The following is a 22,379-nucleotide window of genomic DNA, read 5'->3' on the forward strand; positions in this document are numbered from 1 at the left end:
TGGGGCGAGTGCAGGGCAGGGGAGGGCGATTTCTGAAGAGTAAGCAGTGGCTTTCAGGAAGGCTCTCCTCTCCCTTGGGAATATCATAAGAACATAAGAGATGCCAATGTTGGATCAGGCCAAAGGCCCATCCAGTCCAACACTCTGTATCCCACAGTGGCCAGAAATACCAGTGCCATCAGGAGGTCCACCAGTGGGGCCAGGACATTAGAAGCCCTCCCACTGTTGACCCCCCCCAAGCACCAAGATGACAGAGCATCACTTGCCCCAGAGTCCCTATCTATACCTTGTGGCTAATAGCCACTGATGGACCTCTGCTCCATATGCTTATCTAATTCCCTTTTGAAGCCATCCATGCTTGTAGCCGCCAGCACTTCCTGTGGCAGTGAATTCCGAGTGTTAATCTCCCTCCACCCAGCCCTACGCCCCGACCCAGATAGGCCAGTTAGCCCAATCTTGGAAGCTAAGCAGGGTCGGCTCTAGTTAGTATTTGGGTGGGAGACCATCCAGGAAGGCCACGGTCGCAACGCAGAGGCGAGCAATGGCAGACGACCTCTGGACATCCCTTGCCTCGAAAACCCTGCTGTGGCTCCCCGTACGTCGGCTGCGGCTTGGCGGCACTTCCGACCGACAGGCATCCCTACCGATTTGCTCCAGATAAATGCTGCTTCAGCTGGAGGGGAAACAAGTGCCTGCCTTTGGCACGCACTGCATGTGGCCAGCCCCAGTGGAAGCCGTGGCTCCTCTTCTTCCACCCGGCTTCCCGTGCCAGAGAGTCAAAGGGTGGGTAGCGGCGGGAGAGAGACACATCAGGGCATCCGGCCACCTGCTGCTTGCTCATGGATTTATTTTTGATACCTATGCCCTGCTTTTCTCCCCAACGGGGACCTAAAGCAGCTTACAAATTCATTCTCCCTTCCTCCATTTTACTCTCACAGCAACCCTGTGGTGTAGGTTAGGCTTAGGGATGCCAGCCTCCAGGTGGGACCTGGGGACTCCCCAGAATTACATTTCATCTCTAGACCACAGAGTTCAGCTTCCCTGGAGACAATGGCTGTCTTGTAGGGTGGACTCTCTGGCATGGTGTACCCCACTGAGGTCCCCGTCCTCCCAGGGCTCCATCCCCAAATCTCCAGGAATTTCCCAACCTTGAGCTGGCAACCCTACCCCCTGATCCCCTGCTGGTGGCCAGGGGGGTCCTGGAAACCCATTTTAGGCTCTCTCTCTCTGTGTGTGACTGGCTCAAGGTCACCCAGCAAGTTTCCATGGCCGAGCGGGGATCCTGAACCTGGGTCTCCCAGATGGGCACACTAACCACCACACCAGGCTGGTCGAGAGGTTTAAAAGAACGATAAGCCATCTCAGCTACTACCCCTTCCTTCCTTCCTCTCTCGGATCAGCCCTTGAGCTGCAGACTGCAAGGGCTCGTGCTCACCGTCGGCTCCCTCCTTCTCATCCCTCGAGTACAGACAAGGTATCCGACTCCCCGGGCTATTTGGGAAAGAAAAACATTCGCCCGCACACCCAATCCACTTAGCGTGCACATGCTTGCTCACACACACGCAAAAAAGGGCGATGCTTGGTTCCCCCCCACCAGACAGAATCCCCACATGTTCTCACTCTTGTAAATAAGCAGAGGCAGAACGGAGAGGGTGGAGACACACGCCCTGATCCAAGCCGGAGCGGCGGCTTTAACCCCACAGTGCAGGAACGGTGTCCCGCCGTGCCCTCGTGGAGCAGAAGGAGCCTGAACTGGACTGGAGCCAGTCGGCTGGCATCTCAGGGAGGCCAATCAGGCAGCGGCTGCGGAGTTCCCAGGGCGGCCTGCGGCCAGGCACTCTCTCACAGCCTGGCCTACCTCACAGGGCTGTGGCAAAGATCACAGCGGAGGAGCAGCTTCATCCCGCCGTGTCTCCTGAGCTGCCTGGAGGGACGGCAGGGTGGAAATGTGGGTCGGGCATACTGGTGGCATTTGGTTTTGCTCCAGTTTGGTGTAGCCAGTTTGGTGCAGTGGTTAGGAACACAGACTCTAATCTGGGAGAACCGGGTTTGATTCCCCACTCCTCCACATGCATCTCTGCCTTACAGGCCCTGCGGAACTGATTTAAGTCCCACAGGGCACGGATGTTATCTGGTCAGAGAGTTCCACCACCAGGTTGGAGCCAGGGCAGAAAATGCCCTGGCTCTGGTTGAGGACAGCTGGAGGTCTCTCAGGCCAAGGACAGAACTTGCAGGCAACATGCACTGCCCCCACGCTAGAGCCCCTCCGGATGGAGAATTTTGACAATGTCAAACATGCTTTTCTGACAAGAGCCACTACACTTCATGGATTAGCATTGCCAGTTTGGTGTAGCGGTTAAGAGCGTGGACTCTAATCTGGGAGAACCGGGTTTGATCCCCCACCCGTCCACATGCAGCTGCTGGTGTGACCTTGGATCAGTCACAAGTTCTCTCGGAGCTGTTCTCTCACGGGCAGTTCTCGAGAGAGCTCTCTCAGCCCCACCTACCTGACAGGGTGTCAGTTGTGGGGAGGGAAAGGGAAAAGAGATTGTAAGCCACTCTGAGGCTCCTTCAGGTAGTGAAGGGTGGGGTATAAAGCCAATCTCCTCCTCCTCCTCTTTGCCACAGGCCTTTCAGCCGAGCAATAAATATATATAAATGCAGAACTGTGCACAAGAATCTGAGCTACAAATTGGGGGATTTGTGGTTCAGATCTCGTCTCTGCCAGATGTTCATTTGGTGGCCTCAGACAGGCCTCTTTAAGCCTCAGTCCCATCTGCAGTATGGGGGTACTAAAATAACCTACCTTATAGGGTTGGTTTAAAGATTACCATAAGAATGTATGTGACGTACCCTGGACATTCCACAATCCATGCCTAGTCATTAACAAGGGCAGCAGTGTGAGGGAAGGGGTCATATCTGACAGCAAGCCAAGAAGGTGCATGTGTTCTTGAGTTCAGAAAGGTATTTTTTGGTGGGGGGGAACATTGCTGTCGATTTGATTAAAATGCAGGAAATGGACCCCCTTAGTAGTGTGGCTTAGGCTGTAATGATAATACATAAAAATAATTATCATATGTCAGTCTGTGTAGTATAGCCAGGAGATCCTAAGATTGTCTGGCAGCCAAAATTTCTAGCTCTTTAGCGTTATGCACCACTAGGTAGCGAGCGAGACTTAGTTTTGAGGCAAAAGACTTTCAAAGGAGGTTTGCCATTGTCTTCCTCTGCGTCATGACCCTGGTATTCCTCGGAAGTTGACCACCCAAACACTGGCCAAGGCCGACCCTGCTTAGCTTCCAAGAGCAGATGGGATCGGGTTATCCTGGGCTATCCAGGTCAGGGCTGAATAATACATAATGAAGAAGAAGAAGAGAAGGGAAGAGATTGGATTTATATCCCGCCCTTCACTCGGAGTCTCAGAGCAGCTTACAAACTCCTTTCCCTTCCCCTCCCCACAATGGATACCCTGTGAGGTAGGTGGGGCTGAGAGAGCTCTTTCCAGGACTGCTCTTTTCAGAATGGCTCTGACAGAACTACGGCTTGCCCAAGGTCATCCAGCAGCTGCAAGTGGAAGAGATCAAACCCGGTTCTCCCAGATTAGAGTCTGCGCACTTAACCTCTACACCAAACAAGTGCCAGCATGGTATACTAGTTAAGAGTGTCAGAGTAGTATCTGGGAGGCCCGGGTTCGAATCCCCTCTCAGCCTGACCTACCTCACAGGGTTATTGTGAGGACAAAACGGAGGAGCGGAGAATGATGTAAGCCGCTTTGGGTCCCCATTGGGGAGAAAGGCGGGTTATAAACCAAGTAAATCAATAAACCAACAGTCAGTCTTTATATCGGGCTTTTCCCTAGACGTACTTCACGGAGGTCATCTTAGTAGCTTTCGCAAAAGCCTTCTAAGGTAGACCAGCACAAATAGATCATGGGGGGAAAGGCCTGGTGTTGGCGGGGAGCACGCAGTGAAAGAGTTCATGACCAGGACCCAAACCAGCAATTTTGTGACTCACACCCAATACTGTAACCCGCCGGGTCAAAGCTGTTTTCTCTTGTTCTCCTACTCTTCTGCGGTTTCACGGCTTTGTTATTTTCCGCCTTTCACACCTACAAAGATAAAGGTGAGAGCCGGTGTGTCATAGCGGTTAAAGCACGGGACTTAAGGAGGCTCAGACTCTTGTTCGGTCATGACGTTTCTCGGGGATCCCAAGCCAGTCGCTGTCTTTCAGCCAAACCTACCTCACGGGGTTGTGGAGGGCACAGCCCGGTCTGCTGCCCCTCTGACTCTAGGTAAAGGTAAAGGTCTCCCTTGCTCGAAAGCCAGTCGAATCCGACTCTAGGGTTTCAAAGCCGAAGAGCCAGCGCTGTCCAAAGACGTTTCCGTGGTCATGTGGCCGGCATGACTAAACACCAAGGCGCACGGAACGCTGTTACTCTAGAGGGAAGGCCTATTTTGGCCGTCAAGTCGCAGCCAGTTTATGGTAACCCTGGAGGGTTTTTCCCAGGGCAAGAGACGTTCAGAGGTGGTCGGCCGTTGCCTGCCTCTACATAGCAACCCTGGACTTCCTTGGCGGTCTCCCATCCAAGTGCCAACTGTGGCCAACTCTGCTTAGCTTCCGAGATCTGACAGCATTAGGCTAGCCGGTCCATCCAGGTCAAGGTGGAGGCTAACTTGGTGGTGGAAAATGTCGTCAGGTTGCAACCAGCTTCCAGTGCCCTGGTAGAGTTTTCAAGGCAAGAGACGTTCAGAAGTGGTTTGCCATTGCCTGCGTCTGCATAGCAACCCTGGTATTCCTTGGTGGTCTCCTTTCCTTTTTTTTTTTTAATATTTTATTATTTTCCATATCAAATGATTCCAACACAAATCATACATTTTGAAGTACTGTGCAATTTGTTACATCCTCTTATACACCGTGTCCCTCCTTTCCGAGTACTGACCAGGGCCAACCCTGCTTCGCTTCCAAGATCTGATGAGATCCAGTTGGCTTTGGCCATCCGGGTCAGGGCAAAGGAACACCTGCTAAAGATCCAGTCAATAAAGTGCAACCGCTGCTACCAGGGCTCCGTTGGCATCCTTCAGTTTCGCTCTCCTGGGGATTCTGTAAAGTGTCTTTTTTAAGGGCACAAAGGAAGAACGACTCAGCAGAGAGACGGAAGAGGAACGTCCACATTTAATTTGGGCCAGAATTCAGTCTGGGAACCGATTCCAGTTCCTGGGTTTCATCCCTCAACCAAAGGCTCCCTCTAGGCTGTGGAGTCTTGTGAGCAAACATTCTACTTTCTGAGCTCCTGGCATCAAAGTTGTGAGCGAGCGATTTGTCTGCTGCACAAATTAGCTTGCTCTGGAGCCGTCCTTCCTGAGCGAAGACAAGAACGTCTGAGCCGGAGGCTAAAAAACTGTGAGCTAGCTCACACTCACTCAGCTTCGAGGGAACACTGCCCTCAACCCCTTACAAAATGGGCACTCCTGAGCATGTACAGAACGCCTTTCTCCCTTCAGCAGGGAACCAGGCAGCTCACTCCTGGCTTCGGCCATCAAGTACACATGTTTGCATTAGCAGCGCAAACCCAGATCCCAGTTTGGAAAGCCTCCCTGGGGTCCCACAGCCAGCTCACCACAAACCCACTTCATGCCCAGACTGCGAGCCAAGCGGTCTCCAGGCAAGATTGCGCAACCTCGGGGGGTCTGGAGGAAAGCCGAGAGAAGGGAAGGCCCCCTTCCCTGCCTCGCTCAGCCGGGTCAGCCGGGCCTCCGGTCTGCCTGAGTCCGGATCCTCCCTCCCTTTCTGCCGTGCAGAAGCCAAAGGGTGAAGGCCTCCCCCCCGCCCCGTTTGGACACACAGCCAAAGAGCCCATGCAGGCATTAGCGGGGGTGGAAACTGTTGTCAGGTCACAACCGACTCACAGACACCCCTCAGTGGGTTTTCAAGGCAAGAGACCAGCAGAGGTGGCTTGCCATTACCTTCCTCCGCATGGCACCCCTGGTGTTCCTTGGTGATCTCCTACCCAAGTGCCATAAGAACACAAGAGAGCCAATGTTGGATCAGGCCAAAGGCCCATCCAGTCCAACACTCTGTCACACAGTGGCCAAAAATACCAGGTGCCCTCAGGAGGTCCAGCAGTGGGGCTGGGACACCAGAAGCCCTCCCACTGTCCCCCCCCCCCCAGCACCAACAGGGCATCACTTGCCCCAGAGTCCCTATCTATACCTTGTGGCTAATAGCCACTGATGGACCTCTGCTCCATATGCTTATCTAATTCCCTTTTGAAGCTGTCCATGCTTGTAGCCGCTGCCACCTCCTGTGGCAGTGAATTCCAAGTGTTAATCACTCTTTGGGTGAAGAAGGACTTCCTTTAATCCGTTCTAACCCGACCGCTCAGCAATTTCATGGAGTGCCCACGGGTTCTTGTATTGTGAGAAAGGGAGAAAAGTACCTCTTTCTCTACTTGCTCTATCCCATGCATAATCTTATAAACCCCGATCATGTCACCCCTCAGTCGTCATTTCTCCAAGCTAAAGAGCCCCAAGCGCTTTAACCTTTCTCCATAGGGAAATTGTTCCAACCCTTTTTATCATTCGAGTTACCACGGAGGACCTTGCTTAGCTTCCAAGTTCCACTGAGACTAGGCTAAGCTATCAGGCCGCTAATCAAAGAGCACTGGGATGCAACGTAATGTTCAGCTGCAAGTGCCTCTCCAAATAAGTCCCAGAATTTGCTTCTTGGCTTCAGAGGCCAACTGCAAAAAAGGGGGACAAGGACAGTTCCTCCCTCCCCTTCAGATGCTTCCGGGCCAGGTCGTCTCTCCACCTGCAAATGACGGTCACTGCCCACTGCTCCTTGCCCTCTTGCCACTTGGTTGTTGGGTGAGCAAGACAGCAATGGCACCGCCGAGCATCCATGTCTGCTCCCCCACCACCACCCATTTTCTCTATCTGAACAAGGATTGGGGGGGGGGATAAGGAGGAGAGGACTGTGTGCTCAGTGGCGGTCGTCAGGGGGCTACCAGAGTCATTTGGCATACAGGGCAGTCCCCCCCCCCAAAAAATGAGGTATACTTAGAAACATAATGCTGAAATGGATCCCCAAGGGTCATCTAGTCCAACCTCCTGTGCAACGAGGGAGATTTACAGCCACCTCCCCCCACTCACTTCCCCACTGACCCCTGCCCTATGCACACATTTGCTGAGAGAAAGAGATGTCTGGGAGGGTGAGATTTCCAAAACCGGAACACCAGTTAGCACACCCCAAAGTAGCAGGCTGGGGAGGGAAGGTTGGCGTGGTGTAGTCCCATCTCATCAGACCTCGGAAGCAATGCTGTGGAGTGTCGTAAGCAAAAAATCCTACTTTGTGAGCTCCTGGCATTAAAGTTGCGAGCGGGGGATTTGGTTCCTGCATCAATTAGTTTGCTCTGGAGCCCTCCTTCCTGAGCTGAGACAAAACCGTGTGAGGCGGAGGCTAAGAAACTGTGAGCTAGCTCACACCAACTCGGCTTAGAGGGAACACCGCTCGGAAGCTAAGCAGGGTCAGTACTTGGAAGGGAGGTCACCAAGGAAGGCTCCACAGAGGAAGGCCATGGACAACCACCTCTGCTTCTCACTTGCCTTGAAAGCCCCTTGCTGGGGTTTCCATGAGTCGGCTGTGACTTGAGGGCACCTACGTATGTAAAGCGGCAGGTAGTTCAAGGGTGGCAATGGGCCCCTTAAGCCCTTGTTGGGTGGTTAGAAACCGGCAGCCTGATTAACTGCTACCGTAGCGCATGTGGGTGTTCCCTCTAAGCTGTAGAGTCCCGTGAGCAAAAATTCTACTTTGTGAGCTACTGGCATTAAAGTTGTGAGCAGGTGATTTGGCTGCTGCATAAAGTAGTGTGTTCTGGAGCCCTCCTTCCTGAGCCAAGACAAAAATCTGTGAGCCGGAGGCTAAAAAACTGTGAGCTAGCTCACACTAACTCAGCTTAGAGGGAACACTGGTGTGGACCCTTGGATCTTTGCCCTCCTGCAGGTTGAAAAGCAGCTGCAGGGAGGGATAAAGCAGCAAAACCACACCGGCTGCCAAGGGGGAGGGCTAACAGCTCCCCGCCCTCCCCCTTTCTGTTTCCCCCTTAAAATGCACAACCTCCAGGAGGTTGCTTTGAATATAGATGTGACATGGAAAAACACCACACATGGCTGCGTGCAAGATGGAGTCGGGCTGGCAGCTACGACAGAACATTCCCTTCCACGCCACGTTTCCCCGAAGTGCCAGAGAATGCGAGTTCCGACAGGCTAGAAAAGGCTTTCAAGGGAAAGGAGGAGCGTGTGTATATGCAGGCGAGGGGGGCGAAGCACCCTCTTGTCTCACGAAACGCTCCCCGAGCTTAATTACTAATCCGGCAGGTCTCTGAAAAGGCCAAGCTCCACCGACGCTCCCTGCGGAGGAACAAGCGACCCGCCGGCCTAAAGCGACAGGCCTGGGGAACGCCACGCACACCTGGGCACACAGCGAGCAGGAGCCCGGCCAACCTGAGCTCACAGGCCCTGCCGGAGACGGACACATGACCCGCAACAGGCCGATCGCGACGCAGCACACGGGGGGGGGGGGGCGCGAGGAAGGGAAAAAAATGCTACAAGACCAGGTGCATTCCAGCGCAGAAACCTCACATGCTGTTATCTCCTGAAAAAGTCGTCCGACAACACTTTCTGCCCTCCGGCAATCTCGTCTCTCTTCAATGCGTGGGGGGGAAAGATCTCAATCCAAAATGCTAGCAGGCTGCAGTCTTTCGGCACTTCGGGAGCCCGGTTGGGCACACGCTTTTCGATGAAGGAAGTCCCAGGTCTGCTCTTGGGCTCTCCAGTTCTCAACAAGCAGTGAAAGAAGGGAAAGGCCTGGCCTGAGCCCTTGGGGAGCCGGTGCTGGTCAGAGGGGATGGTGCCAGGGGACCATCTCAGTACGATAGAAAGGCCAGTTCATGTGTTCAAGCCCCATTGGTAGAGGGATGGGGCAGAGCTCAGGATCTAAGCGCACAGGTTGCTTACAGAAGGCCTCAGGTCGAATCCATCACACCCGTGTTTCAATGTGTTTCTTTGGAGGTTCTCCCAGAGCATTGTTCAGTCTTGTCTCCTCCGTTGTATTCTCACAGCAACCACCCTGTGAGGTAGACCTGAACTGAAAGACAGTGAGTGTTCCGACGTCTAATAATGATGATTGGTGTGGTGGCCAGTTTGGTGTAGTGGTTACGTGTGCGGACTCTAATCTGGGAGAACCGGGTTTGATTCCCCACTCCTCCACTTGCACCTGCTGGTGTGACCTTGGGTCAGTCACAAGCTCTGGCACAGCTGTCCTTGAAAAAGAGCAGTCCTGGAAAGAGCTCTCTCAGCCCCACCTCCCTCACAGGGTGTCTGTTGTGGGGAGGGGAAGGGAAAGGAGTTTGTAAGCCGCTCTGAGACACCTTTGGGTAGTGAAGGGCGGGGTATAAATCCAATCTCTTCTTCTTCTTCTTCTTCTTCTAATAATAATAATAATAATAATAATAATAATAATAATAATAATGATGATGATGATGATGATAATAGTAATAGATTGGATTTATACCCTGCACTTCACTCAGAATCTCAGAGTGGCTTACAAATTCCTTTCCCCTCCCCTCCCCACAACAGACACCCTGTAAGGTAGGTGGGCTGAGAGAGCTCTGACAGAAACTGCTCTTTTCAAGGATAGCTCTTGTCAGAACTATGGCTTGCCCAAGGTCATCCAGCAGCTGCAAGTGGAGGAGAGGAGTGGGGAATCAAACCCGGTTCTCCCAGATTAGAGTCCGCGCACTTAACCACTACACCAAACTGGCTTCCTTAACAAAGCGGGGATTCAAACCTGGTTCTCTCAGATCCTACTCTGGCACTATAACCATTATACCACCCTAGCTGTCTCCAGGTTGCCCCGTGGAGACCTCTTAAATTATATTCTCCCCAGTTTTAAGATTTTTTTGCAGGGCCGTCCATATAGTTGCCGCTCGTCAGAGTTAACAGTACCGAGCTGAAACAGGTCACCGGTCCATCAGCATAAAGCCGATTCATCTACTCACATCCTGAAGCCGAGAAGTCCACAGATGAACAACCGTGGTCTCGTTATGCTGAAGCTCTGAAGTATCACAGAGGAAACAGGGAAAACCACGTTCGCATCGTGTGCAGTGCTCCCACGAAAACTGGAACAGCCCAAGAACGATCCGTTACCGCTCTGATATTTCCAGGATCTCCACAAAGATGAAGGACCCTCCCGATAGCTTTTGCTCCCCGGCTACGGGAGGGGGGCAATGGCAGGCATCGCTCAAGGGCCTTCGGAACCCATGAACCAGGCCCTGGAAGATCTGCACTGCAGACACTGACTGCCGTAACAAGAGGTTCGCGCAGTGCAGTAGACACGGTTATCTGCAGCATTGGGACCCAGAGGAGAGGGGCTGTGGCTCAGCAGTAGAGCCCCTGCTCAGCATGCAGAAGGTCCCAGTTTCGATCCCCAGAATCTCGTTAAAAAGGACCAGGCAGTAGGTGATGGGAAAGACCTCCGCCTGAGACCTTGGAGAGCCGCTGCCAGCAGGGGTCATTTCGTAAAAAAAGAGGTGCAGGAGCTCATTAGCATAACTTATTTGCATACGCCACACCCCCTGACATCACTGGGAGCGTGTCAGAAGGCAACACCCACCGCTCAGGCTCCACTGGACTGTTTCGGATTGCTGGCTATTGGGGGGGGGGACGTGCAGATCTGTCCTCGCAGAGGAGGGAGAGCTTGTACCTGAATAAAACTCGGTCTTAAAGGTGCCACTGGACTCTTTTGGGCCAGGGGGCTCTGCAACTTACCTGGCTGCTTCTTGCTCTGACTGAGGGCTGCTGAGAGCAGGGGGTGGGGCTTGTTGTATATTCCCGCCCCCTGGGCTCTTTACTACCGGAGCGCCGCTCCTGTGTGCTCCTGCAGGAAATGACCCCTGGCTGCCAGTAAGAGTAGACAATCCTGACATTGATGGACCAATCACCTGATTCAGTGTAAGGCAGCTTCATGTGAAGTCCTTGCCCAGTTAACACCAAAGATCATCTGTACCCCCTCAGCCTAACCTAAATGAGCCAGTGCTTGGCATGACACTCTGAGCTTCTCAGAGGAAAGGTGGTGGACAAAACAAAACAGGTAATTTATGACTCTTTATCCACGGGAGGCAGCATTTCAAAGAAAGGCACTCTATTTTTCTGCATTCCAATTTCCCCTCTAGTCTCCAGCCTGGGGATCAGATTCATCCTGGACTGTACACGCCCATGGGCTGAACTGCCCATTGATATCTATCTATTTAGCCTATTTCTATGCCACTACTCCAAAGAGTTGTTGTGAGCCATTCAGTCGTGTTTGACTCTTTGGCGATTCTACGGGCCAGCTCCCTCCACGTTTTCCAACCATGTACGGTTTCTTTGAGTTGTTTCATGCTCAGGCTGGTGTCCAAAGAGACTGCTCAGCTAAACTACATTTATATATAGTTGTATAATTCTTTTCCTTGATAGCTTCTGCTTCTTCTTTTTTTTTAAAGAAAGGTCACCCGCAAGAATCTTGAGGGGAAAACCTGCCAAGAGTGTGTGTATATTTGTAAGAGAAAGACCACTGAATCCTTTCAGCCACCAAATTGCCTTTCTGCAAATCAGACCTGAATATGCAAATGACCTGGATAGCCCAGGATAGCCCAATCTCATCAGATTTCGGAAGCTAAGCAGGGTCGGCCCTGGTCGGTATTTGGATGGGAGACCACCAAGGAAGTCCAGGGTTGCCGCGCAGAGGCAGGCAGTGGCAAAACACCTCTGAGTGTCCCTTACTTTGAAATCCCTGTGGGGTTGCCGTGAGTGGGCTGTGACTTGGCAGCAAAAACAAACAAAAGAAATCGAAGGGGGAAGGATGCACCCCTCCCCTAGTCCTCGAGATTCTGCCTTTCAAAGCCCTTCATCCTTTCAAAACAAACCAGGGGGAAAGAATTATACGTTGAGGAACTTAGTCTCGACCTCTTCAGGGAACATCTAGGGGCCTGGAAGGAGCTGTGATCTGGGAGGCCTGCAATTCAGTTCCCATCTCAGCCAATGAACTCGCTAGGTAGCACTTTGCAGCCGGATTTTACTGTGTGAAACGGCAAGATCTAAAGTGCATTATTCAGCACGTACGGAAGCACCCTTAGACAATTTCAGAGGGCAGCCACGTCGATCTGCCGAAGAACAGTTAGATTCAAGTTCGGTAGCATCTAATAATTAAGTCCAGGTCACTAGATTCAAGTCCGGCAGCATCCTAGACTCAAGTCCCCATCCTACGGCTCCCCTACAATAAAGGGATAATAATAGTAGTCTACCTACATGGCTCTTCTTCTAGGGTTGCCAACTCTACCTGAAAGAAAAGGTGAGGCTCAAATCCCTTCGGGAAGCCTGGAGACTATTTAAAACTACAGTACTGGAAGCTCCAGAACTATGGTGCTGGAGAAGACTCTTGAGAGTCCCTTGGACTGCAAGAAGATCAAATCAGTCAATCCTAAAAGAAATCAACCCTGACTGTTCCCTGGAAGGCCAGATAATGAAACTGAAGCTCAAATACTTTGGCCACCCAATGAGAAGGGAGCACTCACTGGAGAAGACCCTGATGCTGGGAAAGATTGAAGGTCAAAGAAGACGGGGACGGCAAAGGAGGAGATGGTTAGACAGTGTCATCGATGCAACGAACATGAAATTGAGCCAACTTCAGAGGACAGCGGAAGACAGGAGGGCCTGGCGGGAGCTGGTCCATGGGGTCACGAAGAGTCGGACTCGACTGTGCGACTGAACAACAACAACTGGAAGCACAGATATAATTTGTTTTTTTGGTTGTCATTTTATTGTTAACTTGCTTAAATTATTGTTTGTTTGTTTTAATGCTCAGTTATATTATGTGTTAACGGATGTGTTATGACCCGCCCTGAGGCTGTTCATGGGGGAAGGTGGGATATTAACTAAGTAAATCAATCAATGTATACTGCAGGTTTAGGAAAGGTGCGAATAGGTATTTAAAAAGGCCAACTTAGGCCACGGGCTGGATATCGCGGGGGGGGGGGAGACTTGGTTGTTTGCCCCGGAGCGAACTACCATGCGGCCACCGGATCAAACGTCCCACTGACGTCCCGTGGTTCGGGGGGAGGTGCCGATCATACGTCAATCCTGTGGCACGGCAAAGAAGCGGCGCGGCGGGGGTTGTGGGGTTTTTTAACCGAACTGTGTGCATGCGCTGTTGGGTGCTTGTGCGCATTCCGTGGAGACTTTGGAAAAAAAAACCTTTTCGCAACGGGACATGGGCGGGTGCCGGATGCCACGAGCTACCACCAGAAATGTGATCAGACGCCTGCCCTTGCCCCGCGGCTTCCGGAAACTACTACCTCGGAGGTACTAGTTTTTTACAGTGCATCTTCGGCGGGAAGCCTCCGGTTCGCCATGGGAGCTCTACGCTTCCCAGATGTTGCGGTTTGATCGTGCCCAGAAAATTCGCCTATCTTCCATCTCTGTGGCGTGGCTAATGCTCCGTGTGACCGTAGCCATGGTTAACAAACAGAGTAATGGAACTCGGAAGCAGTACAAGGTAAGAAGGATTCCTTTAAGAGGTGGAAGGCTAGTCCGGGTGAGGTAAATAAAAGGGAGCACAGGCTTTGGCAAATAAAATGATCAGACAGGCAAAAAGGGACTATGAGCAACATATTGCAAAAAACATAAAGCCCAACAATAAAAATTTCTTCAAACGCATTAGAAGCAGAAAACCAGCCAGGGAGGCAGTGGGGCCCTCTGATGACCAAATAAATGGCAGAGAAGCTGGATGCAGTTTTTGTCTCTGTCTTAACTGGGGACTAAAAGCTATTGGGGGGGGGGTTCCTTTATCTTCGTGGAGATCCCGGAAATAAAACTGGTTAATTAACAGGAAACAGAAAGTAAGTATAAATGGGCAGTTTTCACAGTGGAAGGTGGTAAGCAGTGGAGTACCGCAGGGCTCAGTACTAGGTCCGGTGCTTTTTAACATGTTTATTAGTGATCTGGAGTTGGGAATAAGCAGTGAAGTGGCTAAGTTTGCAGGTGACACTAAGTTGTTCAGGGCAGTGATAACCAGGGAGGACTATGAGGCGCTCCAGAGGGATCTGTTGAGGCCGGGCGAGTGGCCATCAACGTGGGCAAGTGCAAAGTAATGCACACTGGAGCAAAAAAATAAAATAAAAATCCTAACTATAGATATATGTTGATGGGGGTAACTGACCAGAAAAGAGACCTTGGTGTCATGGTAGATAACTCACTGAAGATGTCAACTCCGTGTGCGACTGCAATAAAAAAAGGCTAATGCTACACTGAGGATTATTAGGAAGAGGACTGAAAACAAATCAGCCAGTATCATGATACCCCGGTATAAATCTGTGGTGCAGCCTTATTTGGAATGCTGTGTACAGTTCTGGTCACTGCACCTCAAAAAGGATATTATAGCATTGGAAAAAGTGCAGAGAAAGGCAACTAAAACGATTAAGGGGATGGGACACTTTCCCTATGAAGAAAGGTTAAAGAGGTTAGGGCTCTTTAGCTTTTGGAGAAACAACAATTGAGGGGTGACATGATAGAGGTTTACAAAATTATGCATCGGATAGAAGAGGTAGAGAAAGAAGTACTTTTCTCCCTTTCTCACAGCACGAGAACTTGTGGGCACGCGATGAAATTAATGAGCAGTAGGCTTAGAACAGATAAAAGAAAGTACTTCTTTACCCAAAGAGTAATTAACATGTGAAATTCGCTCCTGCTGGAAGTGGCGGCGGCTACAAGCATAGGCAGCTTCAAGAGGGGACTGGATAAACATCTGGAGCAGAAGTCCATCAGTGGTTATTAGCTGCAAGGTACAGATGGAACACGCTGTCTGGGGCAGTGATGCTTTGTATTCTTGATGCTTGGGGGGCCACAGTGGGAGGGCTTCTGGAGTTCTGGCCTTGCCGATGGACCTCCCGATGACACCTGGGTTTTGGCCACTGTGTGACATAGGAGTGTTGGGCCACTGGTCTGATTCAGCATGGCTTCTCTTATGTTCTTATGCCGGTGGATCACAGGGTTTGGGAAGGGGGAGGGACCTCAGCAGGGTATAATGCCATGGGTCGCCCCCTCCAAAGCTGCCATTCCCTCCAAGGGAACTGATCTCTGTTGCCTGGAGACAGATTCTAATTCTGGGATATTTGCTGGCCCCACCTGGAAGCTGGCAGCCCTGCTTATCCAACAAGATAACTAATGTCTCAAAGTGTTTTGAAGGTGGAACGCGCTATACAAATTCTAAGTGTTGCCCATCATGATTGGACTGCAGTTGCCACCTTCTGGTGGTAAAGGTTTCACCAGCACGCGTGCTTGGGGAGCAATGAGTACCTTTGAACATACGCAGAGAACTCTTGCCAGTTTGGTGTAGTGGTTAAGTGCGCGGACTCTAATCTGGGAGAACCGGGTTTGAATCCCCACTCCTCCACTTGCACCTGGCTGGATGACCTTGGGCAAGCCATAGTTCTGACAAGAGCTGTTCTCTCAGGAGCAGTCCTTGAAGGGGCTCTCTCAGCCCCACTTACCTTACAGGGTGTCTGTTGTGGGGAGGGGAAAGGAAAGGAGTTTGTAAGCCGCTCTGAGAGTCCTTTGGGTTGTGAAGGGTGGGGTTATAAATCCAATATCATCATCAATATCAATATCATCATCTTCTTCTTCTTCCTCCTCCTCCTCCCAATCAGCAGTGAATGATCAGGGGTCACGCCAAAGCACAGAGGGCAAGACTACCCAATTCAAAGGGGCTGTGGACAGCTGGAAGTCTCAGTGCCTCTCTCTTTCTGCATTAACTGCTTGCTTGCTTGCCTGCCTGCCACAGGGCACAACTGAGCGGCAGGCACAGAGAGATTGCCAGGGACTGTGTCCCTGTGTGAAGTCCCATTGAGTCTCAGCTGAAACGACAGCGACCCCATAGGGTTTTTAAGGCAGGAGACAAACAGAGGTGGTTTGCCATTGCCTGCCTCTGCGTAGCAACCCTGGACTTCCTTGGTGGTCTCCACTCCCGTCCAAGTACTAACCAGGCCTGACGCTGCTTCGCTTCTGAGATCTGATGAGATCAGGCTGGCCTGGGCCGTCCAGGTCAGGGCTGCTGCTACTAGGGACTAGAAGCGTGAAGCTGCATTGCCCCGAAAATGGCTTTTATCTTTATTTGCTGCTCCATCTCCCGGGTGGCCCACGGAACCTCTCCTTCCTTTCCGCCCCACAAGAGCGCCAGCCCCCAGACCCTGCATCCCCCCACCCACCCCCAAGCGGGCTCCCACTCTGCACCCAGCCCACCTCCCCCTGTGCGAGGGATCTGTCAGAATCAGGAATGAGCCACCAAAGGACGCCCGGGGTGCGTTTCCCTCCAGCGCGCGCCCCGAACAAGTTGCAACACTGACACACTCCCAGCTCCAGTAATGCAGTTGGTATGCGGTGCCCCCCCCTCGCCCCCACGCCTGGAGCTGGTCCAAGGCAGGCATTGTAAATCTAATTGCAATGTAAATGCAGCTCATTTAATAGGATCCCACCCAGTTGGCAGGGGGAACGCAAAACGGGTCTCTCTCTCTCTCTCTCTCTAGTCCACCCCTTATCTTGTTTTGGAAAACAGATATGCATCATGCCCGGCTGCACTTAAGGGCCATTTGCATTCATTACAGCAGAGACCTCCCCCCCCGTCCCCCCCTTTCCAGCAGATAACATCCTCCCTCCTTGCACAGCTGCAATGCCGTCCCCCCCCCCATTTCCAGCTGGATAAAAAGTATCCGCCAAGAGCTGTCGCTCGGCAGGAGAAGTACCATGCTGCTAAATAAGCTTGCGTCCGTCCATCCCCCGTCCCCCCCCCCCATTCTCAGCCGTTCCTAAGGTCAAACTCCAAGCGGCCTGGACGGTGAGCTCCTTGCACTCCGATGAGGAAAATCCTGAAGCCGTGTCACACCGCTGCCTTGCTAGTACCAGCAGGGGTTGCCAGCTCCAGTTTGGGAAATTCCTGGAGATTTGGGAGTGGAGCCTCAGAGAGGGACCTCAGCACGCTATGATGCCATATTTCCCCCTCCAAAGCAGCCATTTTCTCCAGGGGGGATTGATCTCTGTAGCCTGGAGATTAGTTGTGAATTCTGGGAGATCTCCAGCCACCACCTAGAAGCTGGCAACCCTAAGTCCCACCTGCACTTTGCAGCCTGGCAGGGGAACGACAACGGCTAAATGGAACCTTCCTGTTCAGAGGCAGTGCACCTCTGGACGTCAGATGCCGGGAGGGGGAAGCTTTTGGCCTCTGTGACCGGCTTATGAGTGTGCCAAAGCCGCTGTGGGAAACACGATCCTGAGCCAGATGACATCCTGGGGTGACTCAGCAGAGCTTCGTCAAAGACAGCCAGCACGGCGTGGAGGTCAGCACTGTCAGGCTAGGGTCTGGGAAACCCAGGTTCGGATCCCCACTCCCCCATGGACGTTCACTGGGTGACCTTGGGCCAGTCACACATGACCTGACCTACCTCGCAGGGTTGCTGTGAGGATAAAATGGAGGAGGGGAGAGTGCCGTAAGTCTCTTTGGGGTGCCCAGCGGGGAGAAAAGCGGGGTAAAAATGAAGTAGGTTTGTAGCAGTCTCATCGTCAACAACGTGGCCCCCTTGCCATGCAGGGGTTAGGGGTCCCCTCTCGTTCCTCTGCCATGACCCTCACTGGCTGACCTTGGGCCAGTCACGCCAAACGACAGCAGAGATCTTATCACTTATACCACCTTTTTTGGTATCCAAAGTGTTTTGCTGTAATCCTCACAACAGCCCTGTAAGGGAGACCGACGCTGCCCGACAGTATTGCAGGTGGGGACAGGGCTGGGAGAAGATGTCTTCCCTAAAGCCCCCTACCAGCTTTACAGCAGCACTGGGATTTGAACACGGGTACGTCCCTGGATCAGCGATGGTGTGCTTAGCCACGATGTGACACTGGCTCCCTAACCTCCACGCTGTACCTTCCTCACAGGATTGTCGCATCTGGGAATGGATGCATCTCCAAAGGTTGGTCGGCCCTTTAACTGACTGGGAACATTCCTGGTGGGCTGCTGGCAGCCCAGAGGAAAGCAGAGCTCAGTGCAACTGGCAGCGCCCTTCGGGCCTCTTAGCTCTGAGCCGACCAGAGGCAACTGCAATGGTCACAGTCTTGCCATGACCTGCTGTATCACCGCCGGCCGGTCCTCAGCCAAGTGGCCCCTGCAGCACTGCCCCGAGGCAGCCGCTTACCACAGACTCAGCCGGCAGCTGCAACAGGAATGCATCCCCCCAGCTCATTCCCCCACACTCCCATTGATAGGGAGCGAAGCAAGCAGAGCCCCTTTGGCACAACTTGCTCCAGACTTCCCAGTCTGGCCCCGGCCGTATCTCTTTCAAATGCAGATGGAGACACACATGGCCAAATGTTCCTTTATGGGGGGGGGATCCCTGCATGTAGAAGACTAGCAGATCTGGAAGGCTAGGCTAGAACCTGTCCTCCTGCGGTATTCTAGTTTTCTACATGCAGGGATGTACATTCGGTCACATGAGCCCCTCAGCAGAAGTGGTACCGCCCAGACAGCATTTGGAGTTTTACCAGCATCTTTAAGAGAAGCTTAAGTCTTCAAGAACAGTACAAAGCATTCAAGGTCACACACACGAAATAACCCACTTTCAATCCACTTTCCAACTGGATTTTTACTGAGTGAACTGGCAAAATCCAATTTGAAAGTGGATTGAAAGTGGATTATTTAGTGTGTGTGACCACAGCCAAGAAGTATCTTGAGAGCCCGGGCAGGACACAGTAGATAGAGTGGCAGACTATGACACTGGGCAACCCAGAGTTGGATCCCCAACTTCTGCCATGGAAGCTTGCTGGGGGACTGCACTGTGAACCCATCTCTCTCGCATGCTCACATGCTGCAGATTTACCCCTTTGCATAGTTTCGAGCACATATTTGGGAAGGCAAATGTATTTGGAACCCTGGTACAAGAAAAGCTGAGCTTTCTGCACTGATTAATGCTGTTTTGAAGAAGGAGAAGAAGAAGCAGAAGAAGAAGCAGCAACCCATTGCTTATCTGATATGGTGGTTTTCTTTGCTACTGGGGAGGAGCCAGTTTCTAAGACATGACCAAGCATTGCCCATATGCTTCTCAACGTACTGCAAACATGAGGACTAGAAACTTGTTTAAAAATTAAAGGCAGTTTTCTGAGAACCGAATTCTGCATTCTGTGATACATTCACTGAGGGGGAGGAGAGTCACGCTTGTGCCAAATTGTGCGCGCGTGTACACGCGCACGCACGCACACACAAAGAGCCCTTCCTCCAAAATAGCTCCCAAACATCTAACAAATGAAAAGCTGCGCATGCCTTTAACTCGAACCATTGCAAAAGCCCTTCCAAGTCAAGTGGGTGACTGAGAGTTGACTAGATAGAGAAATGTCTGCAGGGAGACCCTTTGGGTAGCACCTAAGACGGGAAGCGATTGTTGCCTGTGTAGAGATCACCTAATCTCATGGCGGAGTATCTTCTAGCAGTACCAGGGGAAAGATAAGTGAAGGGGATCAGGAGGCAGGAGGGTTTAACAGCCCGCCCCGCTCCATGGTTTGTCACCCCCCCCTAAGTCAGCTAAGTTCAAATTTAGTAGTAGATGCAAACACTATCTACAGCCAAAGCCTCTTGATATTGCAACAGCCCAGAAGTCAACTTCCCCTGAGACAGAATTTGCCCCCTAACCAAAGAATATCAGTCTAATGCAGCTGACCGACTGGATTGGAAAGGGGTGAGGAAAAGAAGGCCACCAGGGCCTTCCAAAGAGGGTCCTCCGAGCCCTTCCAAAAGTACCATTTCCCAGCTCATTCTTGCAAATCAACCAACATCTGGACAAAAACATATGAGGATATTTAATGGAAATGTGGTGCTATGGAGACAAGGCACCGTTCAAGTTCTCTACTATTTCCGACCCGTCAGCACCTGATTTCGGTGGAATTTACTTCTAACACATGGCCCAGTTGCGGGGCTGCGTCACAGTGGCAAAACTAAGCATCACAGGTGTTACGCGGCGGTGCAAGTCGTAACAACAGATAACAGTTGGAGACAAGCAGCTAACTGTGCAAGATGGTGCATCGCAGGCGTTTTCTAAAGAATTCCGGGCACAGAGCTCAGGGATAGAGTCTGCACGCAAAACCTGGGCGCTGTCCCTACCTGTGCTCGATTTCCACAAATGTGAATCGCCCAGAGGTGCTTCTGGAGAAGGAGATCACGCGCACAAATGTAAAGCGTGCCAAAGAGAGCCCCCTCTGAACACGTGTGGTTGACACCAAGGGGTCTAAGCAAACAGCAGAACTTGTGATCCTAGTTAACCCACCAGATCCACAAAATCCGAAATGCTGGGAGCGGTTATGAGGCCTAGTGTATTTGGAGCAGCAGTGCCCCAGAGACAGAACTCCCCGTCCAGGGGGAGGAGAGTTCCCTCAGAGGTTCACTCCCCTCTTTAGCCCTTTCGCGGAACTGACATTAAGCAGGAAGAGTGCATTTTTAACCGGTAACTTTTTCTGGATTCGTATGGCAGTGTTTGCTGTTTCCACGCACGTCGCTGCTTTTTAAAAAAAGGAAAAAGGATACAAATTGGGGAACCAGGGTTTATACAACAGAATAAATCCCTACTCTGCCACAAAGCTCCTGGGGGGAAGAGGGGGGAGTGACCAGTCATTTTCCTGTAGCATAACCCACATGACGGGGTTCTTGCAAAAATGAAACGGGGGACTATCCCCCCCCCCCGACAGTACCCTGAGCGTCTTGGAGGAAAAGGCAAGATAAAAAAAATAACCTGACAAATAACCACCATCAATAATGATGTTTTTGAAAGTGATCGCACGGTTAGCACCAGTAGGCCTTAATTTCTTTTCTCTGACAAAAATCAACGAAGCAGTCGGCGCAGAACGGCTGGCACTCTCTTCCCAAAATCTCCGCCACTTGGCCAGAAGGATACCTCTTTCGACAGAAGTTCTGATGTGTTCTCCTGGTTTTTTAATGCGTTCGCTGTATTTCTCTCCAGCCCTCCTTCCAAGGAACTCAGGAGAGCATCCCTGGGGGGGGGGGGCATTTCGTATGTGCAAGACAGTCTTGAGAGGCAGACCCAGCGGAAAGACAACACTAACCATTCTCCTGATTTCAGGATGGCACCCCGGGGCCATTTCATATGCGCACAACAATCTTGCCAGGCAGGCCAATTACAAAAACCCAACACACTAGTCACTCCTCTCCCTTCAGCAGGCTCCCTGTTACAGACATCCCAGGCCCTTCAAACACTATTGTCTGATCACAAGCCCTGGGGAGAACCTTCCAAAGGTCCCCAATCCGGGGCATTAACACGCCTTCTTAACCACAGCTTTATTCAGGTAAAAGCCCCCCCCCCCCCCCCCCCCCCCCTGGCTGAGCTGCCGTTTCCTTCCGGGCCTGGGGTGGCTGGACTGGAATCTGGCCCCCCCTGCCTACAGCAAGACCGCTGCGGTCCTAAGGCCGCCTGCTCGGGAGTAAGGAAGCCTCTCCCTGAACTCCGAGGGGATCTGCAGGCAGGGCGGGAAAAGACCGACCCTGGGAGGCAGCGCCGACTCCCCCTCCCGGAGACAGCAGCCGGGACCGGAGGAGGAGGCAGATCGGCAGGGAAGCCAGTCCGCCTCGGTGGGTCCACTCGGAAGCACGAGGGGCGAGGACCGGACTTCTCCCTCGCGGGTAGACGGACGGGCCGTCGTTCTCTCGCCTAGGGCGGGGGGGGGCTGGCCAATAACTTGGGGACCCCCCCTCCCCAGCGCCTTCGCCGGCTCGCAGCGCTTCCCCGAGGGGGCCCCCTCCCCTCCGCCCTTGCAGGGCCAGGTGAAGCCACGGCGGCGGCGGCCGGGTAGGTGGGCGGGCGGTGGGAAGCGTGGGCGAGAGGAAAGCGCGACCTCGACAGCTCCGTGCGCCGCCGCCGGCCGGCTGGCTGGCTGACTCTGGGGGGCTGCAGGCGACACCTGCTGCCCGAGCGAGCGAGCGAGCAAGGGCGGCGGAAGGGAAGAGGCGGCGGCCGCCCGGCCCCCTGCCCTGCTCCGCTCGGCTCCGCCGGCTGCCTGGCTCCGGGCTTCGCCTCCCCTCCCCGCCCGCTGACTCGCCCGCGGCGCCCGCACTCACAGCCAGTTGCTGGCGTTGGCCGAGAAGGCGGCCAGGATGAGGAGCAGCAGCGAGCGCAGGAAGTAGCGCGGGCTCATCCTGGACGGCGCGCACTCCAGGCGGGCGAGCGGAGCGGCGCAGAGCCGAGGGGCCGGCCTGCGGGCCCTGGGCCCCGGCCCGGCCGCCCAGGCTCAGGTGCCGCCGCCGCCGCC

General features: G+C 52.8%; 1 protein-coding gene across 1 annotated transcript in view; it reads right to left on the minus strand.

Annotated features, from left to right (window-relative positions):
• Positions 1 to 22,309, minus strand: part of WNT4 (wingless-type MMTV integration site family member 4) — a 52,467-nt gene extending 30,158 nt beyond the window's left edge. Inside the window, exon 1 of the mRNA XM_015418661.1 lies at positions 22,189 to 22,309. Within this exon, the coding sequence (XP_015274147.1) occupies positions 22,189 to 22,265 (77 nt within the window). The 5' untranslated portion in view covers positions 22,266 to 22,309. The remainder of the gene's footprint in view (positions 1 to 22,188) is intronic.
• Positions 22,310 to 22,379: the final 70 nt, after the last annotated feature.

This window comes from Gekko japonicus, unplaced genomic scaffold, assembly GCF_001447785.1.
Source record: "Gekko japonicus isolate JY-2015 unplaced genomic scaffold, Gekko_japonicus_V1.1 scaffold558, whole genome shotgun sequence".
Lineage (NCBI taxonomy): Eukaryota > Metazoa > Chordata > Lepidosauria > Squamata > Gekkonidae > Gekko > Gekko japonicus.